Raw genomic sequence first — 24,974 nt, 5'->3', positions numbered from 1 at the left:
TCTAGACAAAACACACACATTTTGGGAATGCCAGAGAAAGCCGAGGGGCCTACAACAGATCTCTCTGTGGAGGTACTGGTAATGAAGCACCGACAGCCCAAAACACTCGCGTGCCGGGGGAGGGGGGGGGGGGGAATGGGGCAGGTTTAAGCCGGGTGCCCCCCTGGCCTATCCTTGCTCAGGTGTTTAAGTTCAGAGACCAGGACATCGTCTTCCAAACAGCATGCATTGCTCCGCCTCTCACATATGAGAACAGCACCATACAATTATTTCCAGACATTACCTCCAAGGTACAGAGGCATAGGCGCTCCTTCCTGGAGGTCAAGAAAATCTTCAGAGGGGGGACTCAAATATGCCATGCTGTTCCCAGCGAAATTCAGAGTAGAGGTCAAGGGAAAAGACTGGTTCTTCAGCGAACCAGGAGAAGCCTGGGATTGGCTGGATGGTGAAGGCGAATAGGAGAGCGAAGACACCTGGACCTTCAGGTGCAGTGAAAGGGGAAGACACAGCAAAGACAGGATCCTACCCAAGAAAACGAGGACCAGCAAGCAGCGAATGAACTCTAATTTGCACACTGGAACTTTGGGAAATCACCATATTAAGAATGGAACATCGGACTGCACATTCCGGTGCTCGTCAACAGGACTGAGTCTAGCTGCCCTAGACATCTTTTAAGACTAGAGGCCCTGTACGAGAGACTGCTACTAGTTGACAGACAGAAGACTCATACAGTGACCAGCGAGGGGCAAAAAAAGGAGCGGCTGAGTATAGTGATAACTGTATATATGTATCTCCTGCTGCACATGGCTTGTTTAGACAGTGGAGAGTGGTGGGGGTAGGTTGGTTAACAACTCCATCACAGGGATTGGAGGGCGATGGGCGTTCTGCACAGTTGAGGAGGTGGGCATATGATCACCGTCATGCAGGGAAGCAGGGAGGGGGGAGGGGTGGATATGGGGGGAGGGGATTGCAAAATCGTTAGTTATCTTGTTTATGCACAGCAATGTACCACATCACTATTGACACTCCTGGGGTCAGATGCATGGCAGTCCACCGCTGAGACATCATGGCAACCTCGAGCAGAGAGTGCACTGGCCACAAGCGAATCCGCTGGTCACTTACAGGCAGGGAAAATACAAATGGCAGATGAGACAACGTATGGAGTGGGCAACACAGGAGCGGAGAATGAGATGGTGGCATCCTTCCAATTGGTTTCCTAGAACGTAAATGGGCTTGGAAACAATCTCATAAGAGCGATATTACTCCAATATATCAAACGACCGGCCCCAGACATGGTGCTTCTCCAGGAGACCCACCTGATAGGTAATACGTGCTAGGCACGTAATAGATGGGGGTATAAGCTTGTAGTACACTCAGGATTCATATCTAACTACAGAATGGTGGGGATTTTGCTGCGCAGGAGTTTCCCCTTCACAGTGACAGACATACACCCCGATCCACAGGGAAGATTTGCAGGACTGACTGGGTTATGAAAGGGTACAAGAATAAATGTGCTGGCGACTTATATACCCCCTGCCCTACATAACATTGCTCTACCTGACATTAGCAAAATGATTCTGGAGTTCCCTGAAGGGGTGTTGGTAATAGGAGGAGACCTAAATATGACCCTTAATGATCAACTAGAAAAACTCCCGCCACAAATTAACAAACGTTCACACAGTACTATGGCGGAATTCCTAACGGCCTTTGGGTTAAAAGACATGTGGCATGAGTCACTCCCTGATTTTCAGCAGTTAACTTTCCACTCCAGAGCGCATAAAAGCCTGGCCCGGATTGACCGCCTACTAACTGCTGCAATGGATTAACAGCACTTCTCAGACATTTAATATCTAGCTAGGGGAATCTAAGACCATGCTCATTGTGGGCAAAATATAGCCTAAGCAAGAAATTCATGAGGCAATCCATATCCATCAGCCCTATGGTACCTGGCCATTCCCCACATCAGAGCAGATATTGAAATAAACACTAATTACTATTTTTAAAGAGAATGTACGTTCGGTCAAGTCCCAATAGAATACATGGAAAGCATATAAGGCTCTCTCCCTTGCAGCCGGACATTGGAAGTAAAAGAAGGCGAAGTTAGAGGCAATTGAACGGAAAATACTGACCCTGGAGAGGTCCCCCCACCTCCTTGATCTAGGAAGCTACCCGACATTCACTTCGCTGAAGAGACAGGAGTAAAGGTACTTAGCAGCTGAGACAGCCAATACTAAACTCCGATTGATACAATATAAAGTCTACGAGCTGGGAGATAAAGTGGGCAAGTTACTTGCCTGATTAGACCGGAGCGAAAAGGCAGGGACATTGATCATGACCATAAGAGACCCGCAAGGTATTGCGGATGCCTTTGCAGACCACTATGCGCAGCTCTACTCCCCCCGAGGCGTCCCGCATGATGGAGGAGTCATTAGACCTAATTCAAGATGTCCGGATCCCATTTCTCCCGCAGGTGGACAGAGAACAGCTTGGGGAGGATCTCACAGTAGAGGAAATAGTGGCTGACATACTGAGTATACAATCCGGTAAGGTCATGGGACCAAATGGCATCCCATTAGAACTCCTTAAATTATCTGCCACAAAGGTGGCTCCCCACCTCTTAAACATGTTTGAGGAAAGTAAAGGAATAGGAGAACTGCCTAAAGATCAGCAATTGGCGTCTAGTGGTCTTCCACAAATCTGACAAACCAGCAGAGGAGTGCTTTTCGTATATATCCATTTCCCTACATTCAGTAAAGGCAAAAAGTTTCGCCAAGGTACTCGCTCAACGATTGATCACAGTAATGATGAAGCTCGTGCGCACAGACTAGTCCGGATTCATGCGGGGTCGCAACACCGCCTTAAACCTGAGGCAGCTACATGCAGTTTTAGGCTGAAGGTGCACCATACAAGAGGACAAGGCATTACTATCGTTGGGCACCCGCTATGCCAGGCTTGTTTCGGCTGTTGGCAATAACATTTTGTTGTGGAAAAAAAAGTCAGTGACTTCGAACAGGTTTGGCTGTAACTAAGTTTGCTAAATTCCATGTAAACTGAAACATGATTTGCTCATTATTTTTGGTTCCTTTCTTTCGTAGGGTTAGTGATTCTTCATGATCATGGTATTTTGCCATTTTATATGCAGCTCATATAATATGATTAGGACAATCCATTTTAATTATTTTTGTTACAGTTTTAGGGAATGTAAATCCTAATCGATTTAAAAAGTACAGTTCTGCCTTAGACACAGAAATTTTCCAAATGGTAGATAACATTTTGAAACTTCGGAATGAGTGCTATTAAAGTGCAACAATGAATTGCATGTTTTACTAATGTGTATATGTAGTGTACTATGATTATTCTTAATTAGCACATCTAAAAACTATATTTCTGTTTCATCATAGTGGAACGTACGTTTTAAATTCTTATCTCATTGCTTTATGGCATGCGCAGTTCCTTGAATGAATTCTTAAGATACCCTCCTTCCGACACCACTGACTCTGTTTTATGTTTCACTAGTGTAAGGACGTGGCCAAATTGGTGAGGGGTGAAATAAGGTCGGGTACTGCAGGGAAAGAAAGAGGTTAGACAAAAATTCTTAGTTCGACTTTCACAAAGACTTGTTTTCACGATTCACATAAGAAGATGCTGGTTGTTTCCACTAATAGAACAAATTCCACAATTACAGTTCTCCAGTATTACATCTTTCATAGATTCACATGCTTGTATCTTCCCCGTCGTCATGGTGGGAGTCTCACGGTAACAGAATGACCAAGCAGTATCATAGAGAAGAAAAACTGCATAGAAAATCCCCATAGGGGCTGTACTATTTGGTAACCAGACCATTTCTTTGTTTTGGTCCAAAAGCCAGCCAATCAGAATTGCTGCCCTGCCCTCACACTCCCCAGCAGCAGCTTCCTGCCTCAGATTTCCAACCGCCTTCGTGTGAGAAAGGAGTCTCCCTGAGCTCTGCTCAGTTTTCTTCTGTTCCTGTGTGAACTTTTGACCCTTTGGGAACCTGGTTTTCCTGTCTTCTACCTTGAGGTATTGTGTGTATTCATATTATTTATGATGGCTGAAAGCTCTAAGAAGAGGCTGTTCAGGCCATGCAGATCCTGTGGGAAGGCCAGACTCTTCTCTGAGGACCCACATGAGGACTGCCTTTATTGCCTCTACCCTAAACACCTGGTGAAGGACTGTAAGCTTTGTAGAAAATTTTCTGACAAAACTAAGCGTGACAGAGAGGCAAGATTACTGTTATGGCTTCAGAAGAAGAAGGCCACATCAGGCTCAGATTCTGAGGAAGAATCTTCTCAATCCACTCCCAAGAAAAGAAAGGCCTCTGTTTCTGTGGAGAAAGTGGAGTCTAAAAGGAGTAAATCTAGGGAAAAGTCGACATCATCTCTTCCTATTACTCCTCTGGAGAAGCAGTCAAGTCTTAAAGTGCCTGGATCTGCACCTTCTACCAGTTCCATGGTTTCTGCTCCTAAGTCTGTGGAGAAAACCTCTGTTCCGTCGTCTTCAGCTTCGTCTAAGGCTGCGTCGACTACCACGACGTCAACGGCAACGACATCGATGAGTAAGATGTCTCTGTCAGGTCCGTCGACGACGACGACGACTCCGTCGACGACAGGTTCGATGTCACGAATGTCGACGGGGGTCCCGTCGACGAAGGTCCCGTCGACGAAGGTCCCGTCGACGAAGGTCCCGTCGACGAAGGTCCCGTCGACGAAGGTCCCATCGACGAAGGTCCCGTCGACGAAGGTCCCGTCGACGAAGGTCCTGTCGACGAAGGTCCCGTCGACGGTGGTCCCGTCGACGGTGGTCCCGTCGACGATGGTCTCGTCGACGATGGTCCCGTCGACGAAGATCTTACTTTCAACGGCTAAAGCTTACAGTTCTCCTCAATCGAAGACCATGATCTCCATACGCTCTTTTCAATCGACAAGAGGTGCGGCTACCATCAGTAAGTCCGCGGAGTTCACCTCTTGGACAAAGATTTCTCCATTGCCGCCATCATCGCTGTTGGAGCAGGATTCGGAGGGAGAGGAGTCCTCAGGTGCCGCATATAGCCCTTCTCAGCTTCAGATAAAAAGCCAAGATACGGATGAGGAGGAAAGTTTTTCCTTCAAGGACAGGCCTCAATCTGCCAGATATGAATCATTCCAGGAGTCTGGGGGTTATGAAGAAGAAGAGGAAGAGCAGCACGAGGACTCAAGGGAGGAAGAACGTCAAGAGACAGTTTCTATACCCCTCACCCTTGTGTCTGATCTTAGATTGATGCTAAACGACTACTATCGTCGCTTTCCAGAGGCGAACTCATCACAACCAGTTTCGCACACGCCTCCCATGCAGACACCTAAAAAAGCACCTGCCCCTCAAGATCAAGGGGTTAAATCTCCGCAGGTGGTTACTATTAGGGACGACCTAACGGACTCCGATGACGATGAAGAGCCCGAAGAGGGAGAGCTAGTTCATGATGCCTCGGGAAAGGAATGGGACGAATACGTTTTGCCTTCAGCTGCATCACCTGAACCACTCAAATCTACCTCCCCTCCTCAAGATATCGGAGGTTTCCATGACATCATGGAAAGGGCGGCCAAGAGATTCAGTCTGGATGTGGACGTACAAGAGACGGATTGTTTCTTGTACGATTTCAAGGATGATAACAAAAAGTCACTTCGCTCGATACCTATTATCCCGCACTTATGGGAGGAGGGCCTCAAGATTCTAAAAACACCAGCTTCTATAGCGGTTTCGGTTCCACGAATTGAAAAGAAATACAGAGCTCCAGAATCTACGGCAGCCTGCCTCATTGGTCATCCCAGGCCGGAATCGGTCGTGACACAGGCGGCACAAAGAAATTCTAAAAATCCGGTGGCTACTTCACTAGTACCACCAGACAAGGAAGGGAGGAGAATGGATGGAGCAGGTAAGAGGTTTGCGGTCATGGCAGCCTCTACCATTAAAGCGGCGAATGCGATGGCTCTGCTCGGCCGTTACAACAGGCAGATATGGTCAGATCTGGCTCCCATCCTGTCGGCGCTTCCAGAGGATCGAAAAGAGGAAGCGGCAGCTCTTCTTAAAGAAGGTGCAAAATCAGCGGCTGAGTCTATCGACATCGCCATGGATATTTCGTCTTTAGCCTTCAGACAAATGGCCGGGGCGGTCTCGCTTCGCAGACAAGGCTGGCTCAAGGCGACTTCTTTTCGACCAGAAGTGCAGGCGAAGATCGTCGATATGCCCTTCGACGGGGAGAACCTGTTTGGGAAACATATTGATGAGGCGTTGCAAGGAATAAAGTCGGATACTGATACGGCTAGAGCGCTGGGATCCCTTCAGCAAGGAAAGTTTCAGTCCTTTCGGAAGAGGGGCGCAAGAGGACAATTTAATCAACGATCCTCTTTTCAATCCAACCGATATCAACCGTACAGTCAGCAGGGATATCGTCAGTTTAACACCAACAACCAGTACAGATCCTCTAACTCCTCTTACCAACAACAGTCCAGAGGTAAATCCAACGCCAGGGGGAAAAATCAGCAGTCTAATAGACGTCAATGATTTCAGGCAGGCGCTCCCCACAATACAGATCCCGGACAACGACCACTATCTGTCTCTATACTACGCCAACTGGATGTCCATAACATCGGACAAATGGGTCCTGGATGTCATCAGCAGGGGCCACACACTGGAATTTGTGGAGATACCACCGGACCACCCTCCAGTAATCAGGCTCAACCATCATCGCACAGAAATGCAGAAGGAAGTTCTCTCGCTTCTGCAAAAGGGAGCCATAGAGGAAGTACCACAGCACCTCAGAGGGAGAGGCTTCTATTCACATTTCTTCCTCATCAAAAAGAAACAGGCCCAGAAATGGAGACAGGTATTGGACCTGAGGGATCTCAATCACTACATAAAAAAGATACCCTTCAGAATGTTGTCGTTGCAAGAGATCTTACTCATGTTAAAGGACAGAGACTACTTGGCGTCCTTGGATCTCATGGATGCGTACTTCCATATTCCCATCCATCGGAAACACAGGAAGTATTTGAGGTTTGTTGTGGAGAGTCGCCACTTCCAGTTCAAGGTCCTACCATTCGGACTCAAATCAGCCCCGAGGGTGTTCACCAAATGCATGGCCCCGGTGGCGGCCCACTTAAGACTGCAAGGGCATTACATTTACCCATACCTGGACGACTGGCTAGTGACAGGTCCATCTTTCAGGGACGCAGCAGAAGCACTACAGAGCTGCATCCGGCTGTTTCAGCGATTAGGTCTGAGAACCAACTTGGAGAAGTCCTCGCTGACTCCGGCCCAGGGCATTCAGTTCCTAGGAGCATGGATATGCACCAGGGAGGGGAAAGCCTACCCTTCCGAAGATCGGATGAGAAAGATCAGGGGGCTGACGGCTTCTCTTCAGGCAAAAAAGTCCACTTCCGTGAGGATTTACAAATCCATGTTGGGAATGATGTCATCCTGCATCCCGTTGATACCAAACTGTCGTCTGCGAATGAGACCTTTGCAGGAACAACTCGACGAACAGTGGTTACAGGCCAGTGGAACCTTCGAGGATCGCATTACCATCACGACCCGTATGAAGGTGGCCATGTCATGGTGGAAGATCCTAAAAAACCTAAACCAGGGACTGAGCTTCATTCATCGAGATCACGACTTCGTGATGACGACGGACGCTTCGCTGAAAGGATGGGGCGCGCATCTTCAAGAGCTGGAAATTCAGGGCCTTTGGTCAGATTGGGAAGCTCAACTTCACATAAACATGTTGGAGCTCAAGGCGGTGTTCCTAGGGCTTCAAGCATTCCTTCCCAGAATACGTCAGTCGTCAGTCCTTATCCAAACAGACAGCACCACGACCATGTTTTACCTGCTGAAACAGGGCGGGACAAGATCCAAACAGCTGTCGACACTGGCGCAAAGGATCTGGAAATGGCTCATAACCAACGAAATCTCGATCCAAGTCCAGCATATACAAGGAGTCCTCAACACTCGGGCGGACGCCCTGAGCCGCACTCCCACTGCGACACACGAGTGGGAACTTCACGACACTCAGATTCGCATTCTGTTCCAAAGGTGGGGCACACCCACATTAGATTTGTTCGCGACTCAAAGCAATTCAAAGTGCACTCACTTTGCGTCAAGGTACCGTCAACAGGGATCCATAGGAAATGCATTCCTCATGGACTGGACAGGAAGGTTTGCATACGCGTTCCCTCCGTTCCCGTTGATACCGCGCATCCTGCGCAAGATGAGACTGGAACCGTGCCGGATCATAATGATTGCACCAGCCTGGCCAAGACAGGCGTGGTTTTCAGACCTCCTTCAATTGTCGAGGGGCGACAAGATCCAGCTCCCGACATTTCAAGACCTCATCTCCATGAAGAAAGGGCAGATTCTGCATCTGGATCTACGCTCTCTAAAGTTTTCCGCATGGAACCTCACGAGCGTGAGTTTCAGAATCTAGATATTTCGCAAGAGTGTAGGCATATTCTCTCACAGGCGAGAGCTGTATCAACGAACAAAACTTACACAGCAAAATGGACCCGTTTCTGCCACTGGTGCAACAGACAAAACTTGCATCCTTTTGAGGTTCAGCCTGAAGGTATCCTGCCTTACCTGCTTTTACTATCAAAGTCAGGCCTTTCGCATGCTTCAGTCAAAGTGCACTTAGCAGCAATATCACGATTCAGGCGGAAGCCAAACGAACCATCTCTCTGGTCATCCAGAGTAATAAAGGAATTTATCAAGGGACTCTTTAGAGTCTTCCCACCCATCCAACGCCCACCTGTGCCGTGGCACCTCAATACAGTTCTATCGCAGCTTATGAGGCCACCCTTTGAGCCTATACACAAGACAGACTTACAGTTCCTGTCATGGAAAACAGCCCTCCTTCTCGCCTTAACATCTGCAAGGAGGGTTAGCGAAATCCAGGCCTTTTCAGTGGAGGAACCCTTCTTACAATTCCGTCAGGACAGGGTTATATTGAGAACTAATCCTACCTTTATTCCCAAGGTGGCGACGTCTTTTCACCTCAACGAACCCATTATTTTGCCTACTTTCTTCAGCAAACCCTCATCGGAAGCAGAAAGAGCCTTACACTCTCTAGACATCTCAAGATGCCTAAAGTTCTACATTGAGAGGACAAAACCGTTCCGCAAGTCCAAGCAATTGTTCATTGCATTTGAAGGGCAGAGAAAAGGTCTTCCATTGTCAAGACTGAGTATTGCTAGATGGATATCCTCAGCTATTCTGAAATGTCATGACAAAGCGGGGAAGCCGCTATGTTCTAAAGTGCATGCACATTCAACGAGGAAGATGGCAACCTCGATGGCCTTGTTCGCAGGAGTGGCACTGCCAGATATCTGCAGAGCAGCAACGTGGAAGAGTGTGCACTCATTTACAAGACACTACTGTCTAGACACTGCGTGGAAAGAGGACACGGCAGTGGGTCAGGCCGTTCTGAAGCGTCTATTCCAGTAAGGTATGGCCTAATGGCATATTATTTTTTGCTATACAGTACTTTGATGTGCACTTACATGCATTTATAGTATTGCTGATGTTTTTTCATATTTACTATTATGTCATTGCTTTGCGGCAGAGCTTCCTTCTAGGTTCTGTCCTGGAAACGCTACGGGTTTGGTGAGCACTGCTTACTACTCTGATACAAGCATGTGAATCTATGAAAGATGTAATACTGGAGAAGGAATTAGTTACTTACCTGTACACTATAGTTCTCCAGTATTATCTTTCATAGATTCACATGCGCCCGCCCGCCTCCCCGTTTCTCAGGCAGATCTTGTTCTCGGAATTTATCCTTGTCTCTCACTCGGGGACGGAAATCTGAGGCAGGAAGCTGCTGCTGGGGAGTGTGAGGGCAGGGCAGCAATTCTGATTGGCTGGCTTTTGGACCAAAACAAAGAAATGGTCTGGTTACCAAATAGTACAGCCCCTATGGGGATTTTCTATGCAGTTTTTCTTCTCTATGATACTGCTTGGTCATTCTGTTACCGTGAGACTCCCACCATGACGACGGGGAAGATACAAGCATGTGAATCTATGAAAGATAATACTGGAGAACTATAGTGTACAGGTAAGTAACTAATTCCTTCCTTTTGTTGTATAACCCAGAGCTTGTGATAATCCTGAATCAAAAGCTTTAATAGTTCTTTTCAAGGCTTAGTGCGAGTTCCCAGAACAAGTATGTATTTCCTAAAACACATCGCTCTTGATGGGAGCTAGGAATTAGTTCTTAATGTGTCACTGATACTATGGTTGGTTGATTTCTCCTCCCCAACCTTCTAGTGCTTGCCTAAACATACCCCCTAACTCACCACCTAACTGGAGTACTGTTTTTCCCCAATTGACCAGAGTTATTCCTGCTTGGGCAAGGCAATACCTCATCCGAGTGTCTGAAGAAGGTCAGCGGTGACTGAAAAAAACATCCTGAAACTGAAAAAAGTTTAGTAATGGTTATCTCTAATAATGAAAGGATAAAGCCACTTGGGAAACTTCCACTGATTTTCAACCCATTCTAACTTTTGTTTGACTACTCGTAAGGTATTCTATTGGGGACTATTTGTGAATTAAGACTCCTTATCTAGAGTCACCAGGTTCCCCCTCACACAATCAAAGTAAACACCTTCAGATAAATTAATGAAAGGTCTCGTATCTTTAAGAGATGTGGGTATCTCTACAACGACCAGACATAAGAAATAAATTAATATAATGTGTTAGTGGTTTCAATATGATATTGATTTCCTGAAAGTATTGTTCAGTGTGCAGAATTCATCAAGTCTTTATCAATTTTTGCAACTATAGATAAGAAGGATTGGTGGTGTATGTTTATTTAGAAAAAGAAACTCCTCATTTGAAATCCATTTTTTTGCAATTCCCATTTCTGTGATGTTCGCAATCAAATTGCAATGAATCTTTTTCTCAAACGGTATACTGCTGATAAATATACAAAGAATTGAGAATACAATGTATGTAATCCTGTGTATTTACCAGCACTATACTGCCTAATTTGATCGTGTAGCATGGTTAAGAGAGATTTGTTTAAAGAATATTTGAGGTACTCCTGTTATTACTATTATTACTATTATATGGCTATCCCCTATCATCTTCTTGCCTACATTTCTCTTATGTGTGACTCAATAATAATAGTACGCTCCTTGCTAATGATGGGACTTATGTGAACATGTCTGCATGTTTGTTTTTTAACCGTTTTAAGATGTGGTGCCCTGTCAGCCCTTTACCTCTCATCTATCCAGATTTGAGACTCGCTTGTAATTAATAATAGGAAACTGGTATCCTGGGACAGACTCAATGCTTGTTATTATTAAAGGAAAGTCCTTTATACTACTTTCACAGAGCAAAGCAGGGATGTTTGAAATGTGTAAATCTATTTGAGATAGCAACCTAAGGGATGTTATGTAGCCTTTTAACATTCTCCTTTATTTAGAAATAATTTGCATTCATGTTCTCACGTTGTTCCACTTGCATTGCTGGTTTATCCAATAAATGACCATGATTTTTTTTCACTTTCTATAATCACTTTTTTGTTTTGTGAACACATTTTTTCAAATGTTGCAATTTCATGGAGACCGTTCAAATGTGGGCAAAACTTTGATGTGGTGTTCAGTGTTGCTGCTAGTCTAGCTATAAGACTTGTCATTGCTTTAAAATTTCCGAAAGTAGATTAGGATAAAGGTTTGTTAATCTGTATAATAAAACACAGCAGTATGAGATCATAAGTAGTTGTCCTATAAAAGAAACAATTTTTATAGGAATCCTAAAGTTAGGCCTGAAACATCTCAGCAATCTGATTTCAATTGCAGGTGCTCGTGAATACCATGTACAATTCTTCAGCAATGAGCCTGAACGGGCGTGGATCCATGAGAAAAGGATAAGAGAATATGGTGGCTATAAGCAGTATGAACAGTTACTTGCTGAGGCTTCGAAGCAATCATGCAACCAGTCAGAAAAAGAAAAGGTATTCATTAATTTTTCTGAGCTATGAACAAAGATACAGAGCATTCTTAATGTCTTGTTGGCATGAGGCAGCACATGCAGCCTCTTTATGAATTTTGATAAGCCATAAGTTTTAGGTTTTATCCTCCTAATGCTACTGTTTGTGAATTAGCCAATGTTTAAATCCATGACTGCTCAGGTGATGAATATGCTATTTAATGTAGTTCTTACATTTTAGTTCAGATATTTGTTGAATTTAATTTCTTTTCACCTTCAGATGGTATTCAGTATTTTTTTTTATTTATAATTTTTTTATTGGAAAAGAAGCACAGATTCATCAGTACAATATCACAGTAAAGTTCGATTTACGAACGCCACATTGCCACCTCATACATAAATCACAATTATGTGAGAATTTGGAGGTTTTACCGTCACAATGTCCTCTTGTTACCATATCTTCTGATAGAAAGGTCCAGATCCTCCCATAGGTGCTGTGCAATATTCATAGATGATAAAAATTACAATTTTGTGAGATCCCTGCTTCGATTGTCCCTCCTCTCCATATCCACTGTTGGAGAGGTACAAATGTTCCCTCTGTATGTGTTCCACCCACCCCACTTCCTATCCCCCTTCTTAGGGCAGCCCCGTTGCTTGTAAACCTCTTTTTCTGTAATCATGCATCGATCCATTTCCGCCACCCACCCCAACGTAATGGTTGTGTGTTGGATCCCCAGTGTATTGCTATTGTACGCTTCACCAGTAAGTATCCCAGTGCCACCCATTGTTGACCTAATCCTGTCAAGTGGTTGGCCTCCCAGATATTCAGAATCCCCATTCGCGGTGTAGCTGAAGGGGTTTACTCAGTGTGTCTCATCTTATTAGTGACACCGTCCCAGAGGACGTATGACAGGACAATCCCATAGGACATGATAAAAGGTACTGTCTTTGGCGCATCCTTTAAGGTATAACGCATCTTTTCGGTTTCCTATTTTGGCCAGGAGTACCCCGGAGAGGTAGGACCTGTGGAGTATTTTCAGTTTTATGAGGCGATAACCGTGATTTATTGCAGTTTCCCTTGGGGGCATTAGTGCAGTTTGCCAGTCTTCGTCGTCTAAGGGCCCCAGGTCTGCTTGCCAGCGTTCACAAAGCGCATGGAAAGAGTAAAGCAAATTATTACAAAGTTTGCGTTATGTACAGTAGACAGCCCGCTTCAAGAGCATTTCGGAGAGCAGGTGGTCCTCCAAGGGGGAGGATTCCGGCAAGGAGGACAAGTCCGAATCGCATGTGAGAATGGCGTGTCTGATCTGTAGGCATCAGAAAACCTCACCTGGTGCTAGATCATTTTTGGTCTGTAGGTCTTTAAATGTGAGGACCTTTCCCTTACCGATCAGGTCCCCCATGTTGGCCATGCCAATGGTGTCCCATTTATCGAACCCTGCATGATTGCAAAGCAACCCCAACATCTGAGAAGACCACAGCGGTGTAGCTTTTGTGAACTGGTCGGCCCATCCCAGGCGCCTAGCAGCCTTATGCCAGATGGCAAATGTATGTGACATAGGTCCCAGATAGTGACCTTTTTGGACCGTACTGTAAAGACCTCCAGTCCTGTTTGGTATTGTTTTAGGTGGAATACAGAGTTCAACTGAGAACCATGATTCTAGTAGTTGACAGTCACCAATTGCGAGGCCCAGTAGTAGAGGCGTAGGTCTGAAAGGGCAATCCCTCCGTCGTACCACCCCTTTCTTAGTTTCTGAAGGGCGATGCGAGGCGCTCTGCCATCCCATAATAATGTACAGAGTTCTCCTTTAATAGCGGTAAAATATGTGTCGGCGAGTGGGAATGGGCAGTTTTGAAGTATGTACAAGAATCTGCGAAGTGCTAACGTTTTAAACAAGGCTGCCCTCCCTAAGAGAGATAAGGGCAGCGACCTCCAGTGTTTGACGTCTTCCTGCAAGCGTTGGAGGGGGCCTTGTAGATTGCGATCGTAGAACCGTAGAACCGCAGGATAGTAAGGGCGGGGGCCATATAAAACATATAATACAGATTTGGACCAATTGATGGTATATCCTGCATATTTGCCAAAATTGGTAATAACATTAAATAAACTATTAATAGAAGCTCGAGGGGAAGCTAAGTATATTAAGATATCAGCATATAATGATATTTTGTCCTCTTTATCTTCGCTCCATCTTAGTCCCCTTATCGAGACATCTCACTGTATCCAGTGTGCTAAGGGCTCCAAGGTTAGTGCAAAGAGAAGGGGGGACATGGGGCATCCCTGCCTGATCCCGATCTGTAAAGCAAATACACATGATGTGTGATTGTTAACACAGACTTGACCCAATAGATCGGTGTAGAGCAGTGCCACCCAGTGTCGGAATCGCGGACCGAAACCGAATCTTGTCAGTACTTCGAAGAGGTATGACTATTTTATTAAACCGAACGCCATTGTGGGGTCTAATGTTATGTTATGTTATTAAGTCTTATTAGCGCACAGCTGCCCCAGCAAAGGGGCGTCCCAGCGCTTGCAGCTAAGAGGTATAACACACACAACAACCTAAAACCGTAACAACCACCATGCAACCAGAGACTACACTAAAGTAAAGAGAAAAGTTTTAATAGCTTTCCTACAGGCAAGCAGACCGTCTATGCCGCAAATCTATTCAGGCAAAGAGTTCCACAGCCTGTCAGCAAGGCAGCGGAAAGAACGCCCACCCGCACGTCTGAGCTTGACCCGTGGGATGACAACCAAATGTTGTCCTGCCGAACGAAGCCGGTGGGAGGGAATATAAGGGGGTGAGCAAGTTGCTCAACCGGTTATGCCTAGCAAATTTCACTATCTTAAAGGATAGACACAATGTCTTAAAATGAATACGCTTCTCCATAGGAAGCCAATGCAGCCTCCGGTTAGTGCCAGCAACGGGGCAAGATCGCGGGAGACCCACCAGGATTCTGGCTGCAGCATTTTGAACATGTTGCATCCGAAGTATTTCAGCCTTATTTGCCCCCAATAGAAGGGAGCTGGGATAATCCAGGCGAGATAGAATGGTCGCCTGTATAATCAGTTGACGTACAGGCGGATCAAAAAACTTCAGAAGGGGCCTAAGACCCCGCAGAAGGCCAAAGCACAGTGCCAGCTACTTTCCTTGTATGAGCCTGAAAACTGAGAGATGAATCCATCCAGACCCCAAGATTTTTAACCACTGCCTTTGGCATAGGAATATCACCCAAAGCAGTCAGCCACCAATGCTCGCTCCACAGGCTAGCGTTCTTCACAACCAACAAAACCTCAGTTTTGTTGGCATTTAGTTGCAAGCAATTGGTAGCCATCCATTCGGCTACAGCCGTCATCCCATCTCTGAATCTAGAGGCATTCGGAGAAGACCCTTCAGCCAAGGTAACAACAAGCTGTGTGTCTTCCGCATATGAGACCATAGTAAGGGGGGGCGTGGCTTAACCACCGACGGGCATGGCTGCTAGAGCTAGGAGCTCCGCGCCTGCCTCAGAGGTTTTATCCTGTGCAAATACCTAGGGAGCGGCGTCTATGCCCTGGAGGGGCTCTCTGAAGCTGTGGTGCCGCCGTTGGGCTGACCGGGGATGAGCGGCGGGGACCGCTGCCGGCGTTGAGGCAGAAAACTGCTGCAGACCTGCTGCAGACCTGAAGCGAGGGATCGGCCATGTTGGCGGGGCCTAGTTTCGCCGCTTTGTCCCCGGCCTTGCGTGAACTGGAGGCCGAGGCCGATGCGGAGGCAGGGTGGCCATCTTACGGCCGTACCTGACTCCCTTAATTATTGATACTGACGGCGGGGACGGAGGAATAACGGCGGGACCGCCGGCAGATGCTGCGGAGGGCGCGCTCATTGAGCGGAGGACCCGGTAGGCTGTGAGGCCCAGGACGGTGACCCTGTGACGCCGCTGGGAGCTCCTCGCGGTGCTCCAGCTGGGCCCAGGGTTCGGGGGCATCTGAGCACCTAGCCAGCTATGCAGAATAAGTCAGGGAACTGGCAGTGGATTCAGTTATTCCCTGGCATAAACAACAGCACACCCTTTGCATGTGGAGCCACACCAGCCTGGGAGCTGGGTCAAGAGTGGGCCCCACTGTGGTGGGACTGGGCAACGCCTGAGAGGGGGCCTCGCTGCTGACTGCAGATTCGCCTGCTGTTGAGCAATTGCAGCTGGACACCGGCTGGTCGGAGAGGTGATCGCTGGCGGAGTGGCGGAAGGCAGTCTCTTGCTGGAGGAGCGGATAGGCATCCTGCTGCCCGGAGACGGGGAACCCTGACTGGCCCGTGGGTGGCGAGACAGGCGGGAGAAATATACCTGCCATCTGGACCTGGCGGACGGCGGTGAGAAACGTGGCCCAACTGGGATCGTGCATGGGAGACCTAGAGGCACGGAGTGTCCCTGGCCCGTTGGTGGCGTGAGCAACTGGGGTGGCACCGCTCTGGGACTGAGGAGTGCTGTGGGGCTTAACAAGGCGACAAGTTGGGGGAGGCCATCTCCTTGGGCGAAATTCGGACCGCAATCAAGCACATGGCACGGCGAAAGACACCAGGGGCCGACGGCCTCCCAGTGGAGTTTTATGCGAAGTATGTTGACCTTTTAGCGCCACGGCTGCACTTGGTCTACAGGGAAGCCTGGGATCTGGGGAGGCTACCTGCGACTGCCAGGGAGGCAATTGTAATTCCATTGCTAAAGAAGGTTGGGGATGCCAGCTCACGCTCGGCGTATCTCCCACTCTCCATGCTCACGGTAGATTATAAGATTCTCAGCAAAATACTGGCGACACGGCTCTTGGACCACATGACAACTCTGGTTCGTCCGGATCAGGCGGGGTTTTTACCCACTAGGAACATGGCGACGTGCATACGTCGGCTGCTCAGAGTTATGGAAGGAGGTTGCCATGATGCCCTGAACGCCACTGTGCTTTCGGTTGATATTGAGAAGGCCTTTGATAGCGTGGAATGGCCCTATATGTTCCAGGTCTTGAGGGAGTTTGGTCTGGGTGATCGGTTTATTCAGTGGCCCATGCTGCTCTACAACTCGGCCACCGCCAGGGTCAGTACGAGACGGGTCCAACCGTATCAGCGGCATACCGGGTAGGGAGGGGCACTAGACTGGGATGTTCCTTATCCCCACTACTGTTTGCCCTCGTGATTGAACCGCTGGCTGCGCACGCCAGGTGGGGGAGATCGTATGAAGGTCTGTCTTTACGCGGAGAGGCCCATTACATTTCCCTATACGCGGATCAATCATAGGCATTTATAGAGCGCTCTACTTACCCGGAGGGTCTCAAGGCGCTAGGGGGGGGTGCAGCTGCTACCCGAACAGCCAGGTCTTGAGCTTCTTCCTGAAGGCGAGGTGGTCTTGGGTCAGGCGCAGGTCGGTCGGGAGGGAGTTCCAGGTCTTGGCGGCCAGGTAGGAGAAGGACCTTCCTCCTGTTGTCGTTCTTCGGTTGCGGGGGACGGCGGCGAGGGCGTGACTGGCTGATCGGAGGTGTCGTTTGGGAGCGTAGAAGTTGATGCGGTTGTTGAGGTAGCTCGGGCCTTGGTCGTGAAGAGCTTTGTGTGCGTGGGTAAGGAGACGGAAGGTGATTCTCTTGTTGACCGGGAGCCAGTGCAGGTCTTTTAGGTGTCCGGAGATGTGGCTGTGTCGTGAATGTCGAGGATGAGTCTGGCTGAGGCGTTCTGGATCCGTTGGAGTCTCTTCTGGAGCTTGGCGGTGGTTCCGGCGTAGAGGGCGTTGCCGTAGTCCAGTCGGCTGGTGACGAGTGCCTGGGTGACAGTCTTCCTGGTCTTGGTGGGGATCCACCGGAAGATCTTCCGTAGCATGCGCAGGGTGTTGAAGCATGACGAGGAGACGGCGTTGACTTGCTTGGTCATGGAGAGGGAGGAGTCCAGGATGAAGCCCAGGTTGCGTGCGTGGTCTGTCGGTTTGGGTGCGGTGCCCAGGGCGGGGGGCCACCAGGAGTCGTCCCAGGCGGAGGGCGAGGATCCCAGGATGAGGACTTCCATCTTGTCCGAGTTCAGCTTCAGGCGGCTGGTCGACATCCACTCTGCTACCTCTTCGTGAAGGTTGGCTCTGGCGGCGGCTGGGTTGTTGGTCAGGGAGAGGATCAGCTGGGTATCGTCGGCGTAGGAGATGATGTTGAGGTTGTGTTGGCGTGCGATGGCCGCGAGGGGGCTCATGTAGACGTTGAAGAGGGTTGGGCTCAGCGAGGATCCTTGAGGGACGCCGCAGATGACTTCAGTGGCCTCTGACTTGTACGGTGGTAGACGGACTCTGTGTTCTTCCGTCGAGGAAGGAGATGATCCATTCCAGCGCCTTCTCCTGGATTCCGACGTTGCTGAGGCGCTGCACTAGGGTGCGGTGGCAGACGGTGTCGAAGGCCGCGGAGAGGTCTAGTAGGATGAGGGCCGCTGTTTCTCCGTTGTCCATCAGGGTTCGGATGTCATCGGTGGCAGCGATGAGGGCGGTCTCGGTGCTGTGGTTGGCTCGGAAGCCAGACTGTGAGGGGTCGAGGGATCCGTTCGTCTCGAGGAAGGCGGCCAGCTGCTTGTTGACGGTCTTCTCAATGACTTTGGCTGGGAACGGGAGCAGCGAGATGGGGCGGTAATTCTTGAGTTCGGTGGGGTCCGCTGTTGGTTTCTTGAGTAGAGCGCTGAGTTCGGCATGCTTCCAGCTCTCAGGGAAGGTGGCGGTGGTGAAGGAGGTGTTGATGATGTCCCGCAGGTGGGGTGCGATGACGGCGTCGGCCTTGTTGAAGACGTGGTGAGGGCAGGGGTCGGTCGGAGATCCGGAGTGGATGGAGTTCATCATGCGGACGGTTTCTTTGGTGCAGATCGGAGTCCAGGCGCGGAGGGTGGTGGTGGGGGGCGGTGGTTCGGTCGAGTTGGACGTGGCGTTCGTCGGTTGGGTGTTGAAGCTGTTGTGTATGTCCGCGATCTTGTTGTGGAAGTAGGAGGCGAGGGAGTTGCAGAGTTCTTGCGATGGGGTGATGTCGTTGTTTCCGGTGTTGGGGTTGGAGAGCTCTTGCACGATGTTGAAGAGTTCCTTGCTGTTGTGTGCGTTGTTATCCAACCGGTCCTTGAATGCAGTTTTCTTGGTGTCGCGGATCAGTTGGTGATGCTTCCGGGTGGCAAGCTTGAGGGTGGTCATGTTGTCCGGTGTTGGCTCCCTTCTCCAGGCTTTCTCGAGGGCTCTGCAGTTCTTCTTGGAGCTCTTGAGTTCGTCGGTGAACCACGGGGCCTTCTTGCTGCCGGGTCTGCTGGGCGGGGTCCTCAGTGGGGCGAGTTCGTCCGCGCAGTTGCTGATCCACTTCGTGAGGTTGTCGGCGGCCTGGCTGGGGTTCGCTGAGCTGGCGGGAGGGTGCTGGCTCAGGGAAGCGGCGAGCTGGTCGGCTGTGATCTTGCTCCAGCTTCTGCGGGCGACCTGGTGGTGGTGGGTCGTCGTTCTTCTGAAGGTGAAGTGGACGCAGCTGTGGTCCGTCCAGTGGAGTCCTGTGGCGTGGCTGAAGGCGATGTCTTTGCTGGATGAGAAGACTGCGTTGAGTGTGTTTCCGGCGAGGTGGGTGGGGGTGTTGACCAGTTGCTTGAGACCGAGGTTGCCGAGCAGGGTGGTGGTGTTGCGGTCGTTGTTGTTCTCCAGGTGGAAGTTGAGGTCCCCCAGGAGGATGTAGTCAGCGGAGGGGAGGGCATGCGGGCTGACGAAGTCGGCGATGTCCTCGCTGAATTGGGTGCGTGGTCCCGGGGGTCGGTAGATCAGGGTGCCTCTGAGGGTGGTCTTCGGGTCGGTGTGGATCTGGAAGTGTAGGTGTTCGGCGGTAGTCAGGATGTCGTCGGTGTAGGTCGTGATGCGGATGGTGTCCCTGTGGATGATGGCGATGCCTCCTCCTATCTGGTTGGCGGTGCGGTCCCTCCGGGTGATCTTGTAGCCCTCTGGGATGGCGATTGCGATTTCGGGTGCTGAGGAGGCGTTCATCCAGGTCTCCGTGAGGAAGGCAACGTCAGGAGCAGTGGTGTCGATGAGGTTCCAGAGTTCGATGGCGTGTCTGTGGACTGAGCGGGTGTTGAGCAGGATGCACTTGAGGTGGTTGCTGCTGGTGTTCGTCTTGGCGGGTGCTGGTGCGAGGCAGGTCCGGATGCAGGTGAACTTGCAGGCGGTACAGCAGAAGGGTCCGTGGGAGCGTCTCTGGGTGGCACGGTAGCATCCCGGGACTCGTCCGTCGTTGAGTGCGATGAGGGTGGCGGCGTCGTACGTCCGGCGGGTGGGCTGGGAACTGCGGGGGCCAGGGGTCCTGGCACTGGGCGCGGTCCAGGCACGGACGGGCGCAGACAGGCTTACCTTTGGCGCACCTTCGACGCTCAATCGGTGCTCCCGCTGCGCGTTTCCGCTGCGCGGTCGCTGACGGGGCGTCATAAGAGGGGAGCAGGGAGGGCGGGAAGGAGTTAACCAATCGTGTGGCGGGGGGCGGGGCCGCAGGCAGGAGGCGCGGGAACAGGACCGGCAGAGCGGGCGGCCCAGCGGCGGCTGGGGCGCTGCTGGCGGCGTCGGCGAAGGAACTCTGTCAGCAGGTAGTCAGGGCTGCAGTGGCAGGCGCGGAGAGGAGCAGGGGGGCGACCAGGCCAGAGGCGCAGTGGTCGCGGATGACCTGCTGATGTTTCTGTCGGGGGCAGATGAGTCGTTACGAGGGGCTAGAGTGCTGCTTCGGCAATTTGGTCGACTGTCGGGTCTACGTGTGAATTGGAATAAAACCTGTCTATTCCCGTTGACCCCGGATGGGCGGCAACCCCCGGCGGGGAAGGATTTGAGGTGGGAACCCTACTGCCTACCTTATTTGGGCACCCGTATTTCTCTTCCAGGGGATCCTCATCAATAGTCATAAGCATTAGAATATTCCCGCCAATGCGCGGGACCCCGGAAACACTATATTATATGTGCCCCACATATAAATACATATATATAAAAAAACATGCAATAGCATCCAAATAACATCAGAGCTGAAATATGCTGTTTAGAATTTCCACCATACATGACTAATAAGCATTAGAAACATGAGAAACAACACCAAAGATTGTTTAGAAACTGTTTTAATGCTCAGAAAGCAGTAAAAATTCGCATAACTCACTGAAAGCATAGAAAGCTCCCAGGCTGCATTGCAATCACACAGTCTAAAAAGACTGAAAAGCTAAACTGTAGCTGTATACAAAAAACTGACACCATGCCTTTAAGGCAACCCTGACCCCCTGTATCCCATCATGCCTCAGGGGTGACAGTTAGGTCAGTTGTTCTTTCCGGCTCCTTCAGGAAGGATCCTGGTTACACAGCTCCACTAATTTCTGTTTTCTGACAGAAAATTACTTCACTTTAAACAACTTTTTTACTTACTTTGACATTTTACAACTAGTCAAGTAAGGAACTGCCTTTTTAAGTCAGTTTAGTGAGCATTTTCAGCTGAAAATGCCTTCACTTTTTGATAAGTGTCCTTCTTGTGGCAACAAGAAAGCAAAATCAGACAACCACAACGTTTGTATCCTGTGTCTGCCTGAAGAACATGATCCAGGCACCTGTCCTCACTGCGAGCACCTGTCAGGAAGAACTCTCAAAGACAGGGAGAGAATTTGCATCTATGGCCTGGCTCCTAGGTCATCCAGAGGAAGGTCTCCGGGGAAGAAGGGTTCCAAGAAGACTAAATCATCTTCAAAACACAGGTCTTCCATCCCTTCAGCTTCAGCGTCGGGCTTGGCGCTGAGAAAAGAACCACTGATGGATCGTTTGTCTTCAAAAATACCGTCGACGGCGGGCTTGCCGTCGAAAAGAAGAACAGGTACGTCGATGACGTCGAAGGATCCAATTCCGTCGTCGAGCTCCCCTCCGCCGTCGTCAACCGGGCGACGATCGGCGTCGAGAGATGTGACTCCGCCGCCGTCAACCGGGCGACGGTCGGTGTCGAGATCAAAGGCCCCTCCGCCGTCGTCAATCAGGCGACGATCTGCGTGGAGGGAGGTCACTCCTCCGCCGTCGTCATCCAGGCGACGACCGTCGTCGAGAAGTGTGACCGCTCCGCCGTCGTCTAAGAAACAACGTTCGGCGTCGAGGACCAAGACCCCTCCGCCGTCGACAGAAACACGTCGATCGGCGTCGAGGACGAAGTCTCCGTCAGTGTCTCGTCGACGCTCGGCGTCGAGGGTGTCCAATACCCCTCCGCCGTCGTCGCACAGACACTCGATGTCGAGGCAGAAGGCTCCGTCGACGGCCAGTCATCGCCATTCGACGTCGAGACAGAGAACTCAGTCGATGGCCGGTCATCGCCGTTCGATGTCGAGAGAGGGGGCTCCGTCGACGGCTGGTCACCGCCGTTCGGCGTCGAGAGACCATAGATCCTCACATCGATCGCCGTCGAGGCATTCGAAGTCGAGGTTGTTGGACCCGCCGACCCCCCAAAGGCGTTCGGCGGCGAGAGAAGAACGCTCGGCGTCGAGACATTCAGAAAGAGCTTGATCGTTGTCAAGAAACTCTGTGATCATGGTAACGGAGTCAGCTTCTCGTCATTCCACTTCACAGTCGTCTGGCTCCTCAACAACATCTTCAAGGTCCAGAAGTCCTGTGCGCAGGTCTCCTGTGCGTCAGCCAGATCCTTCGGCTGTGCAAGTCAGGCTGTCACCTAGATGGTACAAGTCTTTAGACCATTGGCGAGATTCGGGGGCTGCCAAACGTATGCAAGAATATGTCAGCCCACAACACAGGTCTCCTCTTCAAAGTCTGGTAGAGGAGATGGACAAGCGTAGTCCTCCCAAGTGCAAATCACCTGTGAGAACACCAACCAGATCTCCCAGAAGATCCCGATCTCCCAGAAGAGAAAAGCCGGTCAGGCCTGGTTCAGAAGATCGGGTCAGATCTCGCTCTCCTAGAAGGGATGAGCATTCAAAAAGATCGCGTGAGAGGAGGCACAGTGCTCACTGTAGGTGTCGACGAACTCCGTCTACTTCATCAACCTCTTCTACCAGGTCTTCCAAGAGGGATTACTCCCCTACGTTGACGGACAGTCCTACGTCTAGATCCTCCCCAGTGGATGACATTGGCACTTATCTGGATGTCCTGCAAAGAGGAGCTCAGAAGCTGAGCATTAAGATGTCTGTCCCTCAGGTTACAACAATAGTAATTTTTGAGACTTTACACAAAAAAGCTACCTCTGGTCCACTGCTGCCTTTAGTCCCGGGATTATGGATCCTGTCAAAGAGGTTTTCCTAACCCCAGAGGCTATCAGAGCGGTGCCAGCCCGCATTCAGAAGCAATACAAACCGGCCTCTTCTGACCCGGTTTTTGTAAAATCTGACTCTCCAGCAGACTCTGTAATAGTGGCAGCGGCGAGGAAGACACATGCAGTTGCCGGTTCCTCTTCAGTCCCACCAGACAAGGACAGCAAATCTCAGGACTCCTGGGGTCGCAAGGTTTGCAATTCAGCTGCCTCCACTCTGAAGGTTTCCAGTGCGGCTACACTTCTGGGTCGATACGACAGAGCCTTATGGGACTCAATGGAAAGGTTCAAATCCAAACTGCCAAAGAAAGACCAGCAGAATTTTGAAGAGACTGTGACAGAAGGATGTCTGGTGGCGAATCAGATGGTAAGCACAGCTGCGGATGGTGCAGTGCTTGCGGTGCATTCCTACTCACATGGGGTTTGTGCCAGGAGGTCGGCTTGGTTGCGCCTTACAGGTCTGAAGCCGGATGCTCAGCATCGCATCCTTAATCTTCCCTTTTTGGGTCCCTCTCTCTTCGGGGAACATGCTGACGAAGAGATGACCCGTATGAAGACGGAACTAGATACAGTGAAAGCGGTGGGTTTGGAAAAGAAAAAAGAATCCAAACGCTGCTTCAAGACCAACAGGGGGAGAGGGGCTCAACAGAGGGCTCAAACCCCTCAGTGGTCCCAAAGTAAGAACCAGGGTAAATCCCAGTTTCGAGGCAAAGCCAACAGAGGTAGAGGAGGGCACCAACAGACCTCTAACACCACAAGAGGAGGAAAGGCCTGAGCAGTGGCTTCCTCTGGCGCCGTTGCCCACTCCAGTGGGAGGAAGTGCTTCACAACACCTGGCAGAGTGGGTCAGCATCACAAAGGATCAGTGGGTGCTGAATATACTGCGCAATGGATACAGGCTACGTTTCCGTGCGCCTCCGAAGAGCATTCCTCCAAAGAACTCTTGCCCTCACCAGCTAAGCGTGCTCCGAAGAGAGGTGAAAGTTCTACTACAAAAAAGAGCTATAGAGGAAGTTCCTCCCTCTCAAAGAGGAAAGGGAGTCTACTCCAGATACTTTCTTGTCCCCAAAAAAGATCAGGAGGGCAAGTTCAGACCAATACTCGATCTGCGTCTATTGAACAAAGTCATCGTCAAAGAAAAGTTCCGCATGTTAGCGCATCACCAAATATGCCCACATCTTCAAGCCGGAGATTGGATGTGTTCGGTGGATTTGCAAGATGCGTACTTTCATATTCCAATTGCTCTACAACATCGCAAGTACTTGAGGTTTGTTGTAGGGGGCAAACACTACCAGTACAAGGTGCTACCCTTCGGTTTCAAGTCCGCACCACGAGTCTTCACCAAATGCATGGCAGTGGTGGCGGCTTTTCTTCACAAAAAGGGACTCTTCATCTACCCATACCTGGACGACTGGCTCCTAAAAGGCCCATCTCCGGTACAGGTAACGCACGATCTACAACTTTGCCTGCACCAGTTGCACAGACTCGGCCTCCATGTGAACCTGGAGAAGTCAGTCCAGCGGCCTACACAGTCCATCCACTACCTAGGCTCTGTTCTGGACACAAGATTGGGAAAAGCGTTTCCTTCGGAGGAGAGACACTTTTCCATGAGTCAGAAATGTGGGATTCTGCTAGAGTCTCGGCTTCCAACAGCCCGACAAGTAGCATCCCTGCTGGGTTCCATGGTGTCCTGCATTTTTCTCTTCCCAAACGCCAGGCTGAGAATGCGTCCTCT

The 24,974-nt window shown here is 49.9% G+C and overlaps 1 protein-coding gene across 2 annotated transcripts in view; it reads left to right on the top strand.

The window, feature by feature from the left end:
• NSD3 (nuclear receptor binding SET domain protein 3) overlaps positions 1–24,974 on the top strand; it is a 1,769,888-nt gene that overhangs the window by 273,625 nt on the left and 1,471,289 nt on the right. For both annotated transcript variants that reach the window (XM_086943639.1, XM_086943638.1), the window contains exon 4: positions 11,850–12,004. In XM_086943639.1, coding sequence (XP_086799765.1) covers positions 11,850–12,004 — 155 coding nt within the window. The remainder of the gene's footprint in view (positions 1–11,849; positions 12,005–24,974) is intronic.

The sequence above is a fragment of the Lissotriton vulgaris genome, chromosome 11 (assembly GCF_964263255.1).
Source record: "Lissotriton vulgaris chromosome 11, aLisVul1.2, whole genome shotgun sequence".
NCBI lineage: Eukaryota > Metazoa > Chordata > Amphibia > Caudata > Salamandridae > Lissotriton > Lissotriton vulgaris.
Note: the sequence above shows the minus strand (reverse complement) of the source record. Positions and strands in the feature narration are given on the sequence as shown.